The 18,416-nt window shown below is 49.2% G+C and overlaps 1 protein-coding gene and 1 long non-coding RNA gene across 4 annotated transcripts in view; one reads left to right on the forward strand and one right to left on the reverse strand.

Moving 5' to 3' along the window:
- LOC118524362 (uncharacterized) overlaps positions 1–13,219 on the reverse strand; it is a 63,732-nt gene extending 50,513 nt beyond the window's left edge. Inside the window, exon 1 of the long non-coding RNA XR_004911588.2 lies at positions 13,162–13,219. This is a non-coding gene — a long non-coding RNA (uncharacterized LOC118524362). The remainder of the gene's footprint in view (positions 1–13,161) is intronic.
- Positions 12,773–18,416, forward strand: part of PLXNC1 (plexin C1) — a 142,044-nt gene continuing 136,400 nt past the window's right edge. For all 3 annotated transcript variants that reach the window (XR_013449311.1, XM_036074499.2, XM_036074514.2), the window contains exon 1: positions 12,773–13,852. Coding sequence is in view for 2 of the 3 variants with exons in the window: in XM_036074499.2 (XP_035930392.1) it covers positions 12,788–13,852 (1,065 nt within the window). In the remaining variant the exon portion in view is untranslated. The remainder of the gene's footprint in view (positions 13,853–18,416) is intronic.

The following is an 18,416-nucleotide window of genomic DNA, read 5'->3' on the forward strand; positions in this document are numbered from 1 at the left end:
AAATTTAACCCCTCTTTGTCTATGCTACAAGTAGCTAGATTTTTTCCCCTTCTAGCAAAACACCTCACAACAGATTTACACAGCTCCCCTGAACTACTTTTCACAGGTCTCCCTGATAGAGAACAATGAGATCACATGACTAATACTCCTGAGTTTTATTGGCTGATTATCCCCCACCTGCATAGCTCTAGGACTCCTTCTTCCATCTCTCCAGTCATTGTAGGGAGACCCCAGCCAAGCATCTTTGAGAATGTGGCTTCCTCCCTACTACTCTGTATCACCACCACCAACCACCCCCCCACCCCGCCGCCCCCCGTGCTGAAGCAGTGTTCTATGCAAAGGCAGGAAGGAAGCCCTACTCTCTGTCTCCGTGTTCACTATGTCACTGACTCCATGATGGTGTGAATGCCTTGAAGATCATAAGCCTTGGTCAAGGTACACCTTCCAGCCCCTGCCTACCCCTGCTCTCTGTTGGGAAATGTCTACTTTTCTTTGTGTCTTTCCTCAGAAGCCTAGCATTAACCTCCTCCTTTAGACAGAACAAAACAACACACCCCGAGGCATATCAACCCATACCAACAGATGCCTCAGCGTTCAGGTTCACTGGCCCTGCACAATTACTCTCCAATAAGCTCAGCCCAGAGTGTGGTTACATGTGTCTATGAAGGAATGGGAACGTAATATTTCAAAGATAGGCAGGCAGGGACCTTGTATATCAAGCTAAGAAGTGTAAGCTGTAATTTCTAAGCCAGAGATTCCCAACAAGTATGTTATATGGCATGTTGAGATACTACCCTACTCTCTCAGCCCTTGGGACGGCTGGGCAGAGCCTGCCTGGCAGCCAGAACCCCTAGTCCAGTTACCGCCGGCAACAAGTGGCCTTGTGTGGGTCTAGGAGGGTGGGGGGAGGCAGAGAGGAGCCTGATGGGGCCATGACATAAAAAAACATTGTAAAACAATGAGGAGTCACTGAAGGATTTTTAAAAAGAAGCAATCTGATGAACTTGCCATTTTGGAAGAAGATGAGAGGGCAATGGATAGGAGGGGTGGACAGGGAGCCTGGGACCGGGAATACCAATCTCACCTAAAAGAGCCCAGGTCTGAAGTGAGCACAGACCAAATTATGGAGTAGAAATGAGAGCACAGAAGGGATCTGGGATATGAGGAATCTTAAGTAGATAATTAATGGACTTGCTAGCTGATTAGATATAAAGAGGGAGGGAAGTGTCCAAGATGACTTTCCAGCTTTTGGACTGAGAACATGGGCGGACAAGGGTATCATCAATGTTGGGAACATGGTGGGGTGGCGGGGGGGAGGTGTGGACGAAAACTGGTTTGAGATGCGTGTGGAATGTCAAGAGAGATGACCGGTAGGCATTTAGACACATGGATCTAACACTCAAGAGATCACACTGGTGTAGAGATTTTAGAGTTTTCAGCAGCTAAGTAATAGCAGAAGCTCAGGAGCATTGGTGATACTGACCAGGGAAACTAGAGTAGTGACAGGAGAATGCCAAAGACAGAGCAGGTGATAAAAGCCCTAACCAGCTAGTCAAAGGGCCAGTCCTAGTGGGCCTCAGTCTATGCCTCTGTCTGTCTCTCTCTCTGTGTGACTGTCTTCATCTGTACTTCTCTTGGAGTGTTGGCCTCATTGTCTGCTATTTCAGACAGGATTTTCTACTAGGCACAGAACAAAGTCACTGGTAGCCCCAGATTAGCCACCTCAGTAAGAGACATTTTCCCTCCTACCATCTGCATAGCAATCCTAGAAAGAACTCTGATTGGTTTTGCTGGGATGACATGACCTATGCTTAGACCAAACACAATTGGATTGACCAGACTGGGTCACGTGTCCACATCTGGTTGGGGGTGGGACATAAGGGCGGGTTCAATTAGCAGCCAAAGGGGGATGGTAAAGCTTTCTGGGCAGATAAATATAGTTACCATAATCCCTTCCACATCAACATTTAAAGAGGTAGGTAGAAGAAGAGGAACCAGTAAAGGAGACAGAAAATTGACATGTCAGAGTAGATTATCCGCTTTACAAAGCCCGAGAACTGTGTGTTCCTCGTATCTGTTTCCTCCTTCCACCCATCCTCTGGTACCTAGTGCTATGCCTGTGATCAACAAGTGTGTATAGACTGAATTTACAAACACTCCACATGGTAAGTAGTGGGGATTTGTTAAAAGACATAACAAAGACTAACACCCAGAAATCAGATTTGGACAATATACAAAAGTACATTTTTAAAAGTGGCTGGCCATCACTGACATAGTTATTACCAGATTCTCTGGAAAGAGCTGACTTTTTCCATGATTTGGATGGAGGTACCATATCAGTTTAGGCCAAAATAGTTACAGTTGAGAATTTGATTTGGGGAGTATCGTATGGAAATCAGGTGGCATTGTTTTAAAGAATGTTCGTTTTACTGCTCTGTTCTGGGGCTGACTGTAATTTCATGCTGCATTTGCAAGCCTGCAGGCAGGCACCTTAATTACAGCAGAAGCCACATTGAAAGAAGAGTGCTAATAAAACTTTTATTAATCAGTGACATACTTCCACTTTTGGGGAACAGATGCTAGGAAAGAATGGAAGCTTGAAACCATAGTACCCAACAACTCGAGTCCCTCAGGTAGTGGTGAAGGGGTCTTCATTTTTATCAAGTACCTTTTATATCCACTAGGGGGAACCCTAGTGCACATCAAAAGTTGGCTGTTTCTGTGTGTAATGGAATGATACACCCATGAAAACTTGCTTGTCTGTCCGTGGGTGTGTCCTCGACAGGGTTCAGAGATCTGGCATGTTGTCATATTTTTCCGACATATGAGAGAATATCATTCAAGGTATGTTCAAGAAAATCAATTGTTTAAATTCTTACTGGATTTAGAGGGGATCCACTAACCATCTTAGATGAAAGTTTTTATTGTGAACAGAAATTTCTACCATGAAAAGGAGGGTTTTTATTTGTTAGATAGAATCTTTGCTTATTAAAAAATAGAAAATGCTGACTCTGTGCCCCTTCAGTTTGAAAGAGCTTAATTTTAAATACCTGTTAGGCACTAGTGTGATCTTAATGCTCAGTGGGGTTCTTAAAGTATTATTGGCACTCAGTTGATAATTATTATAAGCGTGTCTAACAAAATTACAGTATAAGACTCTTCCCTTTTCAACACAAAGCCATTTTCAAACAAAGTTTGAAAGGTGCTGCAAATTAACAAATAATCCAAATGCAATGCTCAGAATTAGAGTCAGTGGTTCTTCCTCCATATTGTCAATAATATTTTTGTGGGATATTGTTTATCTCCTTTTGTCTTCCCTGTCTCTAACAGAGATAATCAATTCACAACTTGATACATATGTATTGTGCATTTGCCGGTTAAGTCATTGTATCTGGGGCTGTGGGTACCCCCAAAGAATGACCCCCTGCCCCTAAAGAATTTAGTCTTTATGTTCATCAACAGATGGATAAAGAAGATGTGATATATATATATATATATATATATATATATACACACACACACACAATGGAATATTATGCAGCCATCAAAAAAACCCCAAAATCTTGCCATTTGCAATGACGTGGATGGAACTAGAAGGTATTATGCTAAGCGAAATAAGCCAATCAGAGAAAGACAATTATCGTATGATCTCACTGATATGAGGAATTTGAGAAACAAGACAGAGGATCATAGGGGAAGGGAGGGAATAAGACGAAACCAGAGAGGGAAACAAACCATAAGAGACTCTTAATCTCAGGAAACAAACTGAGGGTTGCTGGAGTGGAAGGGAGTGGGAGGGATGGGGTGGCTGGTGATGGACACTGGGGAGGGTATGTGCTATGGTGAGCGCTGTGAATTGTGTAAGACTGATGAATCACAGACTTGTACTCCTGAAACAAATAATACATTATATGTTAATAAAAAAACAAAACAAAACAAAAAAAGAATTTAGTCTTTAGAGTACAATTCAACCGATGTTTCTTGAACATTGAGTCTGTCCAAGGCCCAGTAAGCTGCATAGAGATAGAACCATCAGTCCAGCTCACTGCCACAAGCCCCCAGCTCTCAGCACGTGTTTAGTGCACGGTAGGTTCTCAGAAGGTATTTGTTAAAGAAATGAGAAGGTAAATGAACAAAAAGTTTGAAGCATACAAGAAATTATGGAGAGAAACTGCATGAGACACCATCCCCTGACCTCAAGGAATCTACAATCGAGTAAAAGATAGGTACATGATTAATGTATAGTGTATAATGTAAATTGCAAGATGTAAATGCTATCATAGACTGGTAAATAAGGTGCTATTCAATGTCAGAGGAGGGAATTTGGAACCAAATGGAGGAATCAGTTCAGTTAAACAAATTTAACAGGCAAGTTTGAGTACAGTACTAGAATGGAGCCTGACAAGCAAGAGATACTCATTATCATTCTGGAATAAACGAATGAACACTTACTATACACCAGGCCCTGTGCTCATTCCTGGTGGCACAAAGATGAATCAGAACTTGATTTCTCTTTTAATTTAATCTTTTAAGGGACTCGTAGTCTGGTAGAGAACTTCTAGTATATTTTCAAGAAAGACTCCCAGAAGAAAGTGGCTTTTAAACTAAGCCTTGACGAATGAATAGGAGTTTGCAAGGTGGAAAAGAGGGGTAGGATATGTTGGATAATGTATAGCATATGCAAGAGCATGGAGGCATGAAAGGCTTGGCTTGTTTAAAGAACATCCCACTGCTAAGAATGAAAGACAGTACGTGGTATGTCCCTAGCTCTTAGCATAAAGCCCTATAAATGGGAGTCCCTTAGTAAATACTTGTTGTTTTTGATAATAGTGATGGTAAGAGCCAATAGATGAGCATAAGTCATAAGTGCTGGTCAAACCCAAGTAAGATGCTCAGTGCTGGGCATGTGCCCCAGAAATGCTAGTTAAAATTCCTTCTTAAGGATGAGATTTGAAATGGTATTATGGGCTACTTTGTGTCTCTCCTCTCCCCTATGCATATGTTGAAGTCCTAACCTCCAGTACCTCAACATGTGACTGTATTTGGAGATGGGGTCTTTGATGAAGTAAAATGAAGTCGGTCAATGTGGGTCCCCATCCAGTATGACTGGTGCCCTTAGAAGAAGAGGAGATTTGGACACAGATGTGTACAGAGGGAAGACCATGTGAAGACATGGGGAGAAAAGAAGGCCATGTACAAGCCAAGAAGAGAGGCCTCAGAAGAAACTCTGCTGATACCTTGGTCTCAGACCTGGAGGCCCCAGAACTGTGAAGAAATAGATTCTTGTTGTATCAGCCACGCAGTCTGTGGTGTTTGGTTTTGGTAGCCCTAGCAAACTCCTACAATGGGTTAACATAGCCCTGGAGCCCCCTGGTGTCTAATAATGGTGTTAATAATAATGAGGTTATTATTTATTGAGCATTTCCTGTGTGCCGGGCATTGTACTAAATGACATGCCCATATTATCTCATTTAATATGTTTGGAAACCTCAGAGAGCCCAAGCCTGCATCATTATTGAGTGGTGGCACTGGGTCTGGAACCTAGGCCTGACTAGGGCCACAGCTAGCCTACAGAGTCTTTATACATAGAAAAATCATCTCTTCCTTTGGACATACCCAGCCCCATGCCAGGGATCAGGGCATGGTGAGCAGAAGGCAGGCTGGATTTCAGTCCTAGTGGGTGGGCTTCCTGGGATTCTATAACCACAAGGGGGGTCTTGATCCAGCCTTATTCTAATTGGCCTCAGAACAGCTGTCTTTAGTCCTCATTCAGCAAGAAAATCAACTTGCTGGGATCACACACCTGCCCTGTCACCAACATCTCCCCCTCACCCCCAATCAAAGAGACTGACAAATGCGTCTTTGATTATTTTGACTATGAACGTAAGTGTGCCTTTCTTGACAATTAAAGCTCCTGAATGTTCCAAATGTGCAGCTTTCATGGTGGGGGAAAAAAAAAGGCCACTGACAGTGTAAATATTTAATCACCATTAAGAATGTCCAATAAATGAGGGGAGCTGGGTTTCAAATTTGCTGGTTCAGATGATTAAAGCACAGAAATCGTAGCAGGGTAAAAATAAAGTACCCTCAAAAAAAGTACCGTCTTTAGAACTCAAGATGATTTCTATTTCTACTCCACAGAATGCTGTGTGGGTCACCTGTCCTTGAGCCATGAGGGAACCAAGAATATCCAATTTATCTTTAAAGGTTAGTGGGGGGTGGGATGGGGAAAGGTCTGGAGATGAGGAAATTTGGCAATCTCTTAATAATCCTGTGTCAGTAATAATGAATAAAAATGGAATTTCTCAACTGAATTGAAGGGACGGCTGAAGCTCACTCTTAAGGAGAAATGTCTAAAAAGGAAAAAGCAGTATGTTCAGTTTCGTGTCTTATTTGAAAATATACTTCAAACGTTCAGCAGTGTTTTAGAGATCATAACCACCCCCGTCCCTGCATCACCTTCTGAACCCTTAGCTCCCAGTAGTTCCTGGTTTACTTTTAAGGTAAAGCTTTCAGTTTTATGATTTAGCTGGAAAAAAAATATAATCCTACCCAGTCGAGTTTCCATTTCTCTGTATCACCAGGCTGAACTTAGTGTAGGAAAGTCTGTGCCAAGAGAAGAAAAGTAGAGCTTTTCCATTGCCAGATTTTGGGAGAACCAAACATTTGGAAAGACTAGGAGTTCCACTGTGCCTGCCTGTTTCTCGTGTTTTCCATCGATGGACAAAGAGAACATCTGGATTTAGACATCATGCTAAGTCACTTCTCTATCCATGTTTGGAGGGAGGTGGAGATATGGTTCTGACAGGAAACAGGGGACACATGCAAATGGATACATTAATAAAGGGACCATGGCAGACGTGTGTGCAGGATGAAGGGAGAACAGCAAGGGCTAGTGACCGAGGAAGAGATTGGCGGTCACAGGCCTGAGGGTGAGGGAGTGGTTGTAAGCCAGAGAAGGCTCGGGGAAAAGGCTGCCCACAGGATCCATGGCCTTCAGAGGGACACAGCCACCGTCCATAAACAGAGCAGCTGGGAGGGAGCTAGGAGAAGAACTATCTGGATGTCACCCCTAGCCATCTACCTCTGGATCTCCTGCTGGCATCTCTCATTGGCTGAATCCAACCAGAAGCCAAAAGGCAAGGGAGATGTCCATAAATGTCAAACCTCTGGGCAGAAAGCAGGATGGGGAAGAGTGGGGAAATGGGATGTGGAGAGAAATGGGGACTATCCAGCACAGATGGGGGAAGAACACAGAAATAGGAAGCATTAGAAAGAGCGCAGAAGGCGAGGTGAATGCTTGGTCTTCCATGGGATCTGCAGGTGGGATTGTGTGCACGAGGCTGCCGGTGTCCAAGAGAGGCTGTCTGGACCTCCATGCTCCCAGTGCCTTCCTCAGATGGGGGATGAGCAGGGATGTCCTTCCCACGGAGACCAAATGCTGAGCTTCCTGACAGCCACGAGCCATGCTCAAAGCTAATGCCAGTTGCTTCTGGACCACCTTGGTGGAACTATTTTCTAGGGAGTGGCAAGGGCACTAGAATCAGAGGGGCTGCCAGTTGGGGGGTGAGCAGCAGGCCGCTCACCACCAAGTTCAGAAACTTTATTGTCAGCTCAGAGCATCTCCCCCTGTCAGGATCTCAAGGAAATGGAAGTATGAGTGACTGTGAAGTTATCTGTGTGTTTATCTTATCTTCTGTTATTCATTTCAAGAGTTTGAGTTATTATTAATATGAGGGCCTGGTTTCTGGCAGCTCTTCTCTTTGAATGGGTTTATGCCACGCTGCCAGTTATCGAAGGATTCGGGGCCTAGCATTATACTGGCAGGAAGCCTTGGAGCTGTGACGGCAGAACAGAGATGCAGGAAAACACACCATATTAAAGGGGGATCAGCATTTTGTGTCTAGTCCTTGATACCCTTTTGGCTCCATATTTCAAAAGAATAGCAAGGAAGGTATTAGCAGGGGCAGACTTGAATCTTGTGAAAATCAGACAAAAGCTGGTGACCAAGAGACTGCTCAGCAAATTGCAGAGATTCCCCAAATTGGAAGAAATAATTAACCAATGATTTTGTGTACTTCATGCAGGGTGAACTCCAGCTGGTCTGGGAAAACACTGTGATGATTTACCCTATTTTGCTCTCAACCAGCAAGGGTCTCAGACTCTTAACCACTGATGGTTTTGGTGAATGTTTGGGGAAAGGGCTCAAGAGAAACTTCATGACACCGAGTGTACTACCTGAGAAGGGAGGTACTAGGGGCCAGGATGATGTCCTAGACACCAGTCTCTTAAAAACAACCGACAGTTGACATCCCCACTATAGGAAATAACTCATTGGTCCCTAAAGCTGACTGAAGGCTCTTATTTAGTTTAAAGGAAGTCTTTGGACCTTGAGTCAAAAATCGTTTATTTGTACCTCCAACTCATTCTCCCATCTACAATTGTAACTCTGCTGGTGAATGACCATGAGCTAGTAAGCCATGACCCAGGAAAGAGGACAACAGTGATGCCTCCCTACCGAAGGAACACCACGGGGCCTTCATCACTTTAACCAAAGGCATGGGACAGTATCGCCAAGCATAAAAATGCTCAACAACCGTCTGGGGCCATGTTGGGTGGGCAAGAAGACGAAGCATTGTGTTCCTTCAGCCACATCTTAACTGTGCGGCATTTGACTGACTTTTCATGTTGATTGAATTGCATTCAACTCGTCTCTCAGCATCAATTCAAACTTATTAAATGGCTCTTCATCTTATCTGCTTTCAACCATCTACTCATCAGCAGACTAGAAAGGAGGCTGGCTCATTTCTTTTTCCTGTCAGTCACCAAAAGGGGTTGGGAGCTTTGATAAGGGCCTGGATGTGGAAGACCACATAGACTTGAGCCAAGCTGTGAAGAAGGAAGTATCCTGTCTTAAGTCTTAGGAGGACAACGCTGGTACTATTCGACCCACTGGCATTTCCCAAATGCCGCCTAAGGGGTTGTAATTCCTTAGAAAAAGGCAGAGAATTCGCTGACCATCAGAACCAATATCTCCGTTGCTTTCTATCTCTACCAGCCCAGTCATCCTACAGATCACCGTCAGATTTGTTTTTTTTTTAAGTCAGAAAGAAAACTGAAAACACCAATGATAGCTATCTTGTGACTGTGACCAATTGCCTACTGAACAGTCCTTAATGTCCTGAGCCTCAGCAGGAAACCACTGAATCTATAAAGTCCTGTCCGGCAGAAACGAGTCTGATTGTGGATGGTCTGGTTAACCCAGATTGCCTTAGATGCCTGAGGGAGTTGATATTTTCTCATTATGAAGACTTTCTCATCTAGTGAATGCTACAAATAAAACTGCTCGGAATCAGTCTGAACTGCCTGTTTCCGTGGTAGCAGGCCTCTGTCTGGAGGATAAATCTGCACCATCTTCTTTTTCTTTGGGTTTCAGCCAGTTGTGTGACAAGGAGTTCCGAATGTGCAGTGAGTGACACCCACCAGAATGGGCTCCATCAGTGTGAGAGGGAAGCTGTGTCACCAATGGGACTCGCACCCCTGGCTAGACACCAGTGTCCGGGAGAAAGCGAGCCGAGACAGACAGAATCCACATGCCCAAATATTGATTTCTGTTGTTCATATTTCCCACACTTTTCAAATGTGAACTTGTGTCCTGAAGGTGGAGCTTTAGTACACAGGAAAATTGGAAAGGGGCAAACATGTTTGTACAAAATGGGGTAGACTCACCAAAGAATACATTTATACGCTTCCTAGTCTCCTGCATTTTTCGTGCCAAAAAGCAGGCACAGCTTCTGATTTCCTTCACCATAGGCGCCTGCAGACAATTACAGGGGAAGAAAAAGAAGCGTGCATTCAAGAGTGGGGCTTGTGGTCCCAGATTCTAGAATGGTGAGAAACTGTAGCCATCAGAGCCGTTTATACTTCTTGCTGGTGGTATTTTTAAGATGTTTCTGTCTCAGAATGAGGCGGCAATGAATTGAGTAGTGATCAAAATGCTGCACCATAGAGTGTGTTTAATCCAAATAGCTCCCAAGATGGTCTGCTATTCGTTGTCGCAGCTCCGCAGGACTTAGAGAAATTACGTGGTTACCAGTGAAGTAAAACTATCTCCAGAATGGAATTGGACTGTTGCTTCTCAGCACATAACAGCCCTGTCACGGCAGGTTCACGGTGGCGGCGAAGACCCTTGTGTTCTTCATCATTCACAGGGAAAATTGCCAACATGTCCACAGCGGAAATCCCCTCCTAGGCTGTGAGGGCTTCGGTGAGTTTCTGCAGATGTTTTGCAGGTACTACTTTTCCCATTTCCAGCAGGGCGGAAGTTCTTAAAACATTTCAGGTGGGCAGGGAAGGGGGGAGTGAGGCCTGATTATCTCGGAGCAGAGAGAGCATCTGATGTGCCTTACGGACAGTCTCCTGACTAACGTCAGCCTGGGGTCCCAGGCCTTTTCCCTCACTCCTCCACTCTCCCCAGCACCCCGGCTGCCACCACCACCTCCGCACAGCTCATGGGAAAGTATTTCCAGCCCACTGGCAGGCAGAGATAATGTCATCCAATTTCAGACAAGGAAATTATGAATGGGACAACGACCACTCTGAATTCAGAATATGAAAGCCACCGCTGGGATGATAGGATCCTTTAACTGCACAGCAAGGCCAGAAAGTTTTGTTTCTCTTCTGCTTCCTGCCTCACCCCCCCCCCCCCCTCCAGCCTCCCCGAGCTCCTTCTCCTGCCTCATCCGCCAGCACTGGGGAGAACCTGAAGCGCAATCACAGAAGCTGGAAACCTACAGCAGCAGCTCCTTCAAGAGGGTTCAGCATCTGGAGGAAGCCTACTCGCCCCATTCCCGCCCCCCCCCCCCCGCAAATAGAGTCCATCTAGACTTGGGGAGCCAGGAGGGGAAGGAATAAAGGCGATGCAACCAGCTACTCTCCCTGGGCCCCCTGTGGCCTGGAAGTAGCCAGGGAAGGGACAGAGATCTTTTTGCAAGGATGCATCGGGGTCCTCAGGAGCACCCCTGGCACATCCCCTGGGTCATCTGCCAGACTCGAAGTGTGCTGGTGCTGCCATCAGCTGCCTCAGGAAGCTGGGAGGCATTTGTGCATCCTCTGAGAAATCATGAACCTACACCCAGGTGTGCGGTGATTCGGAAATTCACTGTGCTCCAGAAATTCTTGGTGGCTTTGGGGGCACCCCTGGGTGAGTTGGTGAGACCTCAGAGGGTCCAAAGAAAAGAAGTAGGAAAGGATGAGACAGAGGGAGAGACTCCAGGGAATGAAGGGTACCTGGCTCTAAAATTAGAAGGCTGGGCTGGGGAGGGCAGGTTGGAGCATTTAACTTGGGGAACTTTGCAGTCCCACCTGCTGAAAATCATCTCGCAGCCTTATCCCATAGGCCACAGGTGGCACCCGGCTAGAGCGGGATGTGTAAGCGGCCCGGCAGCTAGATCCGGATTGGAATCTCACCTCTACTGTTACCCAGCAGTAGGACCCCGGTGAGTTCCATAACCTCACCATGATCATTCTCACTACTAAATGGGGATGATGATAATAACAGTCACTAATTAAAAGCGTTATTAGGGTATTAAATCAGTCTTAATCCATGGGGCAAATTTGGAACAGTAGCCGGCACATAGTAAATGCTCAATAAATGTTAGCCAGGATCATTAAGGCTAGATGGTGAGTAGAACTTTCTAAGCTCCAGGTCTGGGAGCCTGGGACTCCGTTGCCAAGGGAGATTAGAGAACCTTTTCAAATATGGGAGCTCTGGCCCCGGGGATTGTCCAGAAGCGGAGTCTCGGAGTCTCGGCGCCTGTCTTTCCCCCACCTCACTCCTCTGACCCGGGGAAACTCAGGCCCTGTGGCAGGGACGCCTCGGTCCCCTGAGCCTCCGGCTCGTCCACGTCTCCCGCGCGCCTCCCCAGGGCCTCCCTCCCGCCGCTCCACACCTGTCAGCCGCCCTGCAGCCTCCCTCTGGCCTGAGCCCTGGGCCTCAGCTGCAAACCCTCGGCGCCCTGGGTCCTCGCTCCCCCGTGCCTGGCGCATCCCCCGGCTGCTCTCATAAACAAAACCCGAGCGTTGGAGCGGCCCCGCGGGCGGACGGGCGCGGGAGCCCGCTCGGCATACTGCTAGCGCGCCCCGGGAGCCCGGGGAGAACCAAGGGGCGATGGTGGCGGCCGCGGCGGCAACAGCAGGCGGCTCAGCTTTGTTATGAATAGATGAAAGAGGCCACCTACACAGTAACCCAAATTACGAGACCTTCCTCCTCCCTATCTCACCGAATCAAGAGGGGAGGGGAGATGGGCGTGGAGGGAGGGCGGGCGGGCAGGAGGCGGAGGGCGGAGGAGGAAGAGGATGAGGAAGGGGGCCAGTTGCATCCCACTTTCACAATGGGAAAGTGAAACGCACAAGCGCACCCAACCTCTCCAGCCCTCCCCGCCTGCCTCGCTCCCCTCCGCGCGTCCCCTCCCTTACCCTCCGCGCCTCCCCGCGAGCGCCAGCGCTGCACAGAGGAACTCTCCGGAGAAGCAGGGCGAGGAGGAAGCGGCGCCGGAGCGCGCAGGGCTTGCCGCCGCCGCCACAGCCGCCGCACAGGCTGCCGGAGCGACCCCGCCGCGTGCCGCCCTCCCTGCTCTCCTTCCCGGGCGAGCCGCGGGGATGGGGCGGCCGCGGGAGCCCGAGCGCGCGCAGGAGCCGCCGCCGCCGCCGCCCGCGTCTCCGTCGCCGCGCGCCTGAGCCGCCGTCGCCGCCGCGCGCCCTGCCTGGGGGCGGCCCCCCCAGCCCCATGGAGGTCTCCCGGAGGAAGGCACCGCCGCGCCCCCCGCGCCCCGCCGCGCCGCTGCCCCTGCTCGCCTATCTGCTGGCGCTGGCGGCGCCAAGCCGGGGCGCGGACGAGCCCGTGTGGCGGTCGGAGCAAGCCATCGGAGCCATCGCGGCGAGCCGGGAGGACGGCGTGTTCGTGGCGAGCGGCAGCTGCCTGGACCAGCTGGACTACAGCCTGGAGCACAGGCTCTCGCGCCTGTACCGGGACCAAGCGGGCAACTGCACGGAGCCCGTCTCGCTGGCGCCCCCCGCGCGGCCCCGGCCGGGGAGCAGCTTCAGCAAGCTGCTGCTGCCCTACAGCGAGGGGGCGGGCGACCTCCAGGGGCTGCTGCTCACCGGCTGGACCTTCGACCGGGGCGCCTGCGAGGTGCGGCTCCTGGGCAACCTGAGCCACAGCTCCCTGCGCAACGGCACCGAGGTGGTGTCGTGTCACCCGCAGGGCTCGACGGCCGGCGTGGTGTACCGCGCGGGGGACCGGAACCGCTGGTACCTGGCAGTGGCCGCCACCTACGTGCTGCCGGAGCCCGAGACGGCGAGCCGCTGCAACCCGGCGGCGTCCGACCGCGACACCGCCATCGCCCTCAAGGACACGGAGGGACGCAGCCTGGCCACGGAGGAGCTGGGCCGCCTCAAGCTGCGCGGGGGCGCGGGCAGCCTGCACTTCGTGGACGCCTTTCTGTGGAACGGCAGCGTCTACTTCCCCTACTATCCCTACAACTACACGAGCGGCGCCGCCACCGGCTGGCCCAGCATGGTGCGCATCGCGCAGAGCGCCAAGGTGCTGCAATTCCAGGGCCAGGCGGCCCTCGACTGCGGCCACGGGCACCCCGACGGCCGGCGCCTGCTCCTCTCCTCCAGCCTGGTGGAGGCCCTGGGCGTCTGGGCGGGCGTGTTCAGCGCGGCCACCGGGGAGGGCCAGGAGAGGCGCTCCCCCGCCACCACGGCGCTCTGCCTCTTCAGGATGAGTGAGATCCAGGAGCGCGCCAAGAGCTGCCCCTGGGACTTCCAGACGGCCGAGCACAACTGCGTAAGTCCTGCCCCCGGGACGCGGCGGAGAGTGCTTGTGTTGGGGAGCCGCCGCCGAGGCCGAGCGGGAGGGAGACCCGGTTGCCATTTACCAGGTCCCGGATCCACACAGCCCGGTGTCTGCCAAAGAGCCGTGCTTTACGGTCTCCGAGACCTCGGGCTACCCTAAAGCACAGCCAGAGGTCCCCAAAGGGAGTGTAAAAAGGGAGATGGAGAGGGTAGGAGTTTGGCTCAAAACTCCAGTGATTGCATCCCAGTGCCATCCTTCTCTGTCCAAACGACGCTTGTTTGGGGCTGAGCCTCTGCAGGCAGCCTCCTCCCACCCACCCCTTCCCTAACCGCTTCCCCAGGTGTATGGTCTTAGCAGGCGTGGGGGTTTGACCCTTCTCTACATGGTCACCAAATACGGCGCCCTGGGCAGAGAAGCCGGTGAACCTAAAGGGCGCGCTGCCACACCCCAGCCTTTGCGCCCCCCCTCCCCAAACCGGCAACACACGTGATGTGGTCAGAAGAGTTACTAGCCTGCTCAGCATGGGTCAGAGCGAGCCTAGCAGAGGGGCTCACGCTTGGTGGAACAGAACCCTCAGCGTGACCCGGTGTGAGGGGGCGGGGCTGTGGCCCCGCGGGGAGTGCTCTGTGGTCTCCGGGGGGAGAGGCAGGGGAGGTTGAGGTGGCTTTGTGGAGAAAAGCTTCAGCCTGGAGGGGAGAGCAAGATAAGATGTTGGGATGCCACACAGTTTCTGGGCTCCACATTGCCGCCCTGGGCTGGGGGGCTCAGAGACACCACCCTTGGGCTGTGCCCCACCAGCAAGAGCACAGGTTTCCCCGGGTTCCCAGGGCAGCCACAGCTTGACTCGTAGAGTGGCGGTTCTTTGACTGGAAAATAAAGCGGCGGTTCAAGAGGGTCCAGTGGATGGGGATTATGGAGCCATTGTGCGCTTCTCAGAGGCCGTTTTCCTTCCAAGGCTGCTGGCAGATCGACTCCACATATGGCTCCTGAGAGGGGAGCCTGCTGAGAGCCTCCTTTATAACTGGACGGAAACCGAAGAGCAGAAATTAACGGCTACAGGTGTTGCCATTGTTTTGGTATAAAATGCATCAGGGAGGAAGGGGAGAAGTCTCCACTCGGAAAACGTGCTGTAGTGATACATTGTTGTGTAGGCATACAGGGGACCATTGGCTCTAAGGTATGGTAGTATGTGTACAGAAAGACACTCCCACCCCCACCCACCCCTTTCTCTGCAAAGCACATCCTACCAAATATTCGCCCTGTTATCCAGGGAGAAAAAAAACCGAGGTCTTTTGCAAGGTTCCTTAGATGGTCATTTGCTTCTCCCTCCTTGCCTATCAGTTAGTTGTGTGCTGGGACACACACCCAATGCCTTCATTTAGTTACTGGTATAATTTTTTAAAGCATAAATAATAGTGCTCCCTAAATGCTTTCGTCTTGCCATACATGTATAATATTCAATATGTGTTTATTGGATCTTTATCATCTAAGAGTTCAAGTTGGGCAGAAACCATTGCCTTCTACTCCTCTGTTGAAAGACTTGAGTGTACCCCCAAATGTTACTTCGTGCCGGGCTTTAGGCATACTTGGTTTCTGGGATTAATGACAAGACAGCTCAGAGGCCCACAGCAGGTAATAACAGCGGAGGTCCAGGCTCTGCCATCTGACAGCTGTGTAGATGTGCGGAGCCAAAACATTTCCCTTGACTGCATCTCTCTGCCCGTTTGGTCCTGGGGGACTTAGTTCCCTTCCAAACCCAGCAGGCACCCTGAGTGCGCTCTGAATCCACGTTTTGGCTCGATCAGGTGTTCCTACTTGCTCTGGGATGAGGAGGGGGAAGGGGCGGCTGGAGAGCTGTTTATCCATCTTCACGGGAGCTTCTGGGAGAGAGCTGTCCTTTGGAAAACAAGCCAGGTATAAATACATGCTGCCAAAAATCTGGAATTGGAAAAATAAATAATTAAAAGAGGTCCCTCCGCAGCCTTTCTTGCTGCTGTTATTTATCAAGAATTCCCAGTGTGCTCAGAGCTGTGTATTCTGAAAGACAGGGTCCCTACCTCCTGAGCTTGTCATCCAAGTTAAATAATATACTCTGGTTCAAACAATAGCATGTCATGGCTGCACAGGTGGGAGCTTGGAGTTTTGCTTTTTTTTCTTTCATTTAAGTAAATTCCTTGCTGCTAGTACGCATTAAAAAGCCTTAATGGAAGTGAATTTCAAGAGGGGTTTGAATGAAAAAAAAAAAAGGTGGTAGTTTTGATGAAAAAGCTGACAATTTTTCTAACCTATTAAATAGGTAGATAAGATACTTAACAGATATTTGTTTGATGCGTGCTTGTGTAAGCAAAGCTCTGTGCTGGGTGCTGCTGATTTTGCCACGGAAAGGACAATAGCAGGTTGCAGCCCCATTTAACGGGGTCACAGGATCAGAGTGCCCCTGGTTGTCACTCAGAACAATGATGTCATTTGATTGCATTTGTTCTGCATTTTATTTTCAGGTTTTGAATGCATTTTGGAAAAGGCATGCTGAATTACAGGTGCCTAAAACAAGAGACTGACTTGAAATGCTCTAGAGGGAGTCTCAATAGATTCCAACAGCGATTCCTTCAGAGCAGACACAGGAATCTTAACAGCAGTCCATAGGCAGTGAGACACAGCAGTTGGATTTGCTTGCCTTCTCCTTTCCTACTAGATGGCTCTCTCTTCTTGTCCATCTTCAATCAACCACAGGTAGCAAAGTGACAGGAGTGACTGGGTTGTGTTTTCTCCTTTCTTGGCTCTCATAGGTCAGTTGCTTCTGCTGAGGATTAATTTACGAGGTGCTTGTGCAATGAGTGTGTACCCAGCCATTTACACGCTGGGTCGTTACTTCTTCTGCCTTGCCACCAACTTTGAATCACTTTCATAACTAGAGCAGGTTACCTTCAGCACCCATGCACCCATGCCAAGGCAGCTGATTTTCATAGACCCTTTCTCTGATGATCCTAATAAGTATTTGTACAGCACTTCCCCGTACATTATTTCTTCTGAGCCCCTGATCAAGTCTAAAGTTGATTCCATGAGGAACATTCCCATTTACCTATGAGGAAACTCAAGTAACTTGCTCAAGATAGTAAGCGCCTGAGCCTTCCAGCTTAAACTCAAATCTTGAAATGTCTACTTTTGTATTCTTTCCACCATTCTACTGCTTTTCAAACTTTCCCTTGGAAGTCCTAATTAAAGAGGCAGCAGCCAACCTCTCCTACAACGTGGGGGTGAGGCTGGAGGGTGCCCCTTGAAGTGCTTTAAAACTTCATGTGATTTTTCCCCCCCCATTCTGTTCCATAACCTATCTATGTGCTTGGGTTAATATAAAAAAATGCTTTAAATTATGTACAAGTTCATTGACTTCCTCCCCCTCTGAACTCCTGCTATCCTTGGCTCACCAAGGCACTCAGAGAAAAGTGGACCCAAGTTTCAAAGTCTTGTTGTTCCGCAGTGGTTTGGCTGCCATAGTTGGGTCCTGGGGTTGCTTGTGGTCTAAACATGGCGTCCACCCCCTCTGTAGACACTGAGGGTGGTGTGTTTTTAATAACTGTCGGCTAATAGGATGGACGCTGTAGTTCATTCTACCCCTTGTGGGGAGACACACTGCCTTCCACACTCCCATAATTCCACTGCCTGATAGAATTCAACTGTCAGGCAGACAACCACAAAAACACTCACATGCTCTCCAGCAGACAGTGACTCAAGATACTTCTAGCTGTTGTGTGCAGAAGTGATGTCCCAGGATCACTCAGCAGTGCAGCCTTGTGCATTGCCTCTGGACCTCAAAATCCACAGTCTTCCTGTGATGTTTATTCCTCCTTTAGTTTCTGTTATGATCCTGTCTAGCCATTTTGCCATCTAAAGACTAGATGGTGAATTTTCCCCCTCTACATGCATCTGAAAAGCAAGGGTAGATCTAAAAAAAACCCCAACACCCAATTAGAGGGAAAAAGCAATCATAGCTACTATCTGCTGGGTAGTTATAATGGCCGGGCTTTGGGCTAAGCACTTGACATGCCTTATTTTTGGCTGATTCTCACAGTCCTCCTCTGGGGCAAGGACTGTAGTTGCTACTATGATTTTAGAAGTGAGAAGATCGAGGCCTGGAGAACTTTGATTAGGTTCCACAGCTGCTGATTTAGAACCTGGGTGGTCTGACTTGTGGACCTGAGCTTTTACACCACCGCTGCGGACAGTCCAGCACGTGGATGTTGGGTTCTGGTGTCAGTCCTACCTTGTGTGGAGCAACTCAGGCCCTTGCAACTGCTCTGATAAGATCATTTGTTTGCGGACAGTAGACATGATAGAGCAGAGAATCCATGACTGTGAACGGAGTTTCTCGATTTGCAGACTGTACAACCGAAAGTTCAGACTCTAAGAGGGTTTTAGCTCCTCAGCTGTCAACTTTTGGACTGTTTTGACATTCTTTATATTAAGGCTCACAGATGACCTCAGGGAGACCAACAAGGCCTCAAGGGGCTGCTCCCAGTCTTTCTTCTTGGACACAACCTAGCGCATGTCCTGAATC

This window comes from Halichoerus grypus, chromosome 6, assembly GCF_964656455.1.
Source record: "Halichoerus grypus chromosome 6, mHalGry1.hap1.1, whole genome shotgun sequence".
Classification (NCBI taxonomy): domain Eukaryota; kingdom Metazoa; phylum Chordata; class Mammalia; order Carnivora; family Phocidae; genus Halichoerus; species Halichoerus grypus.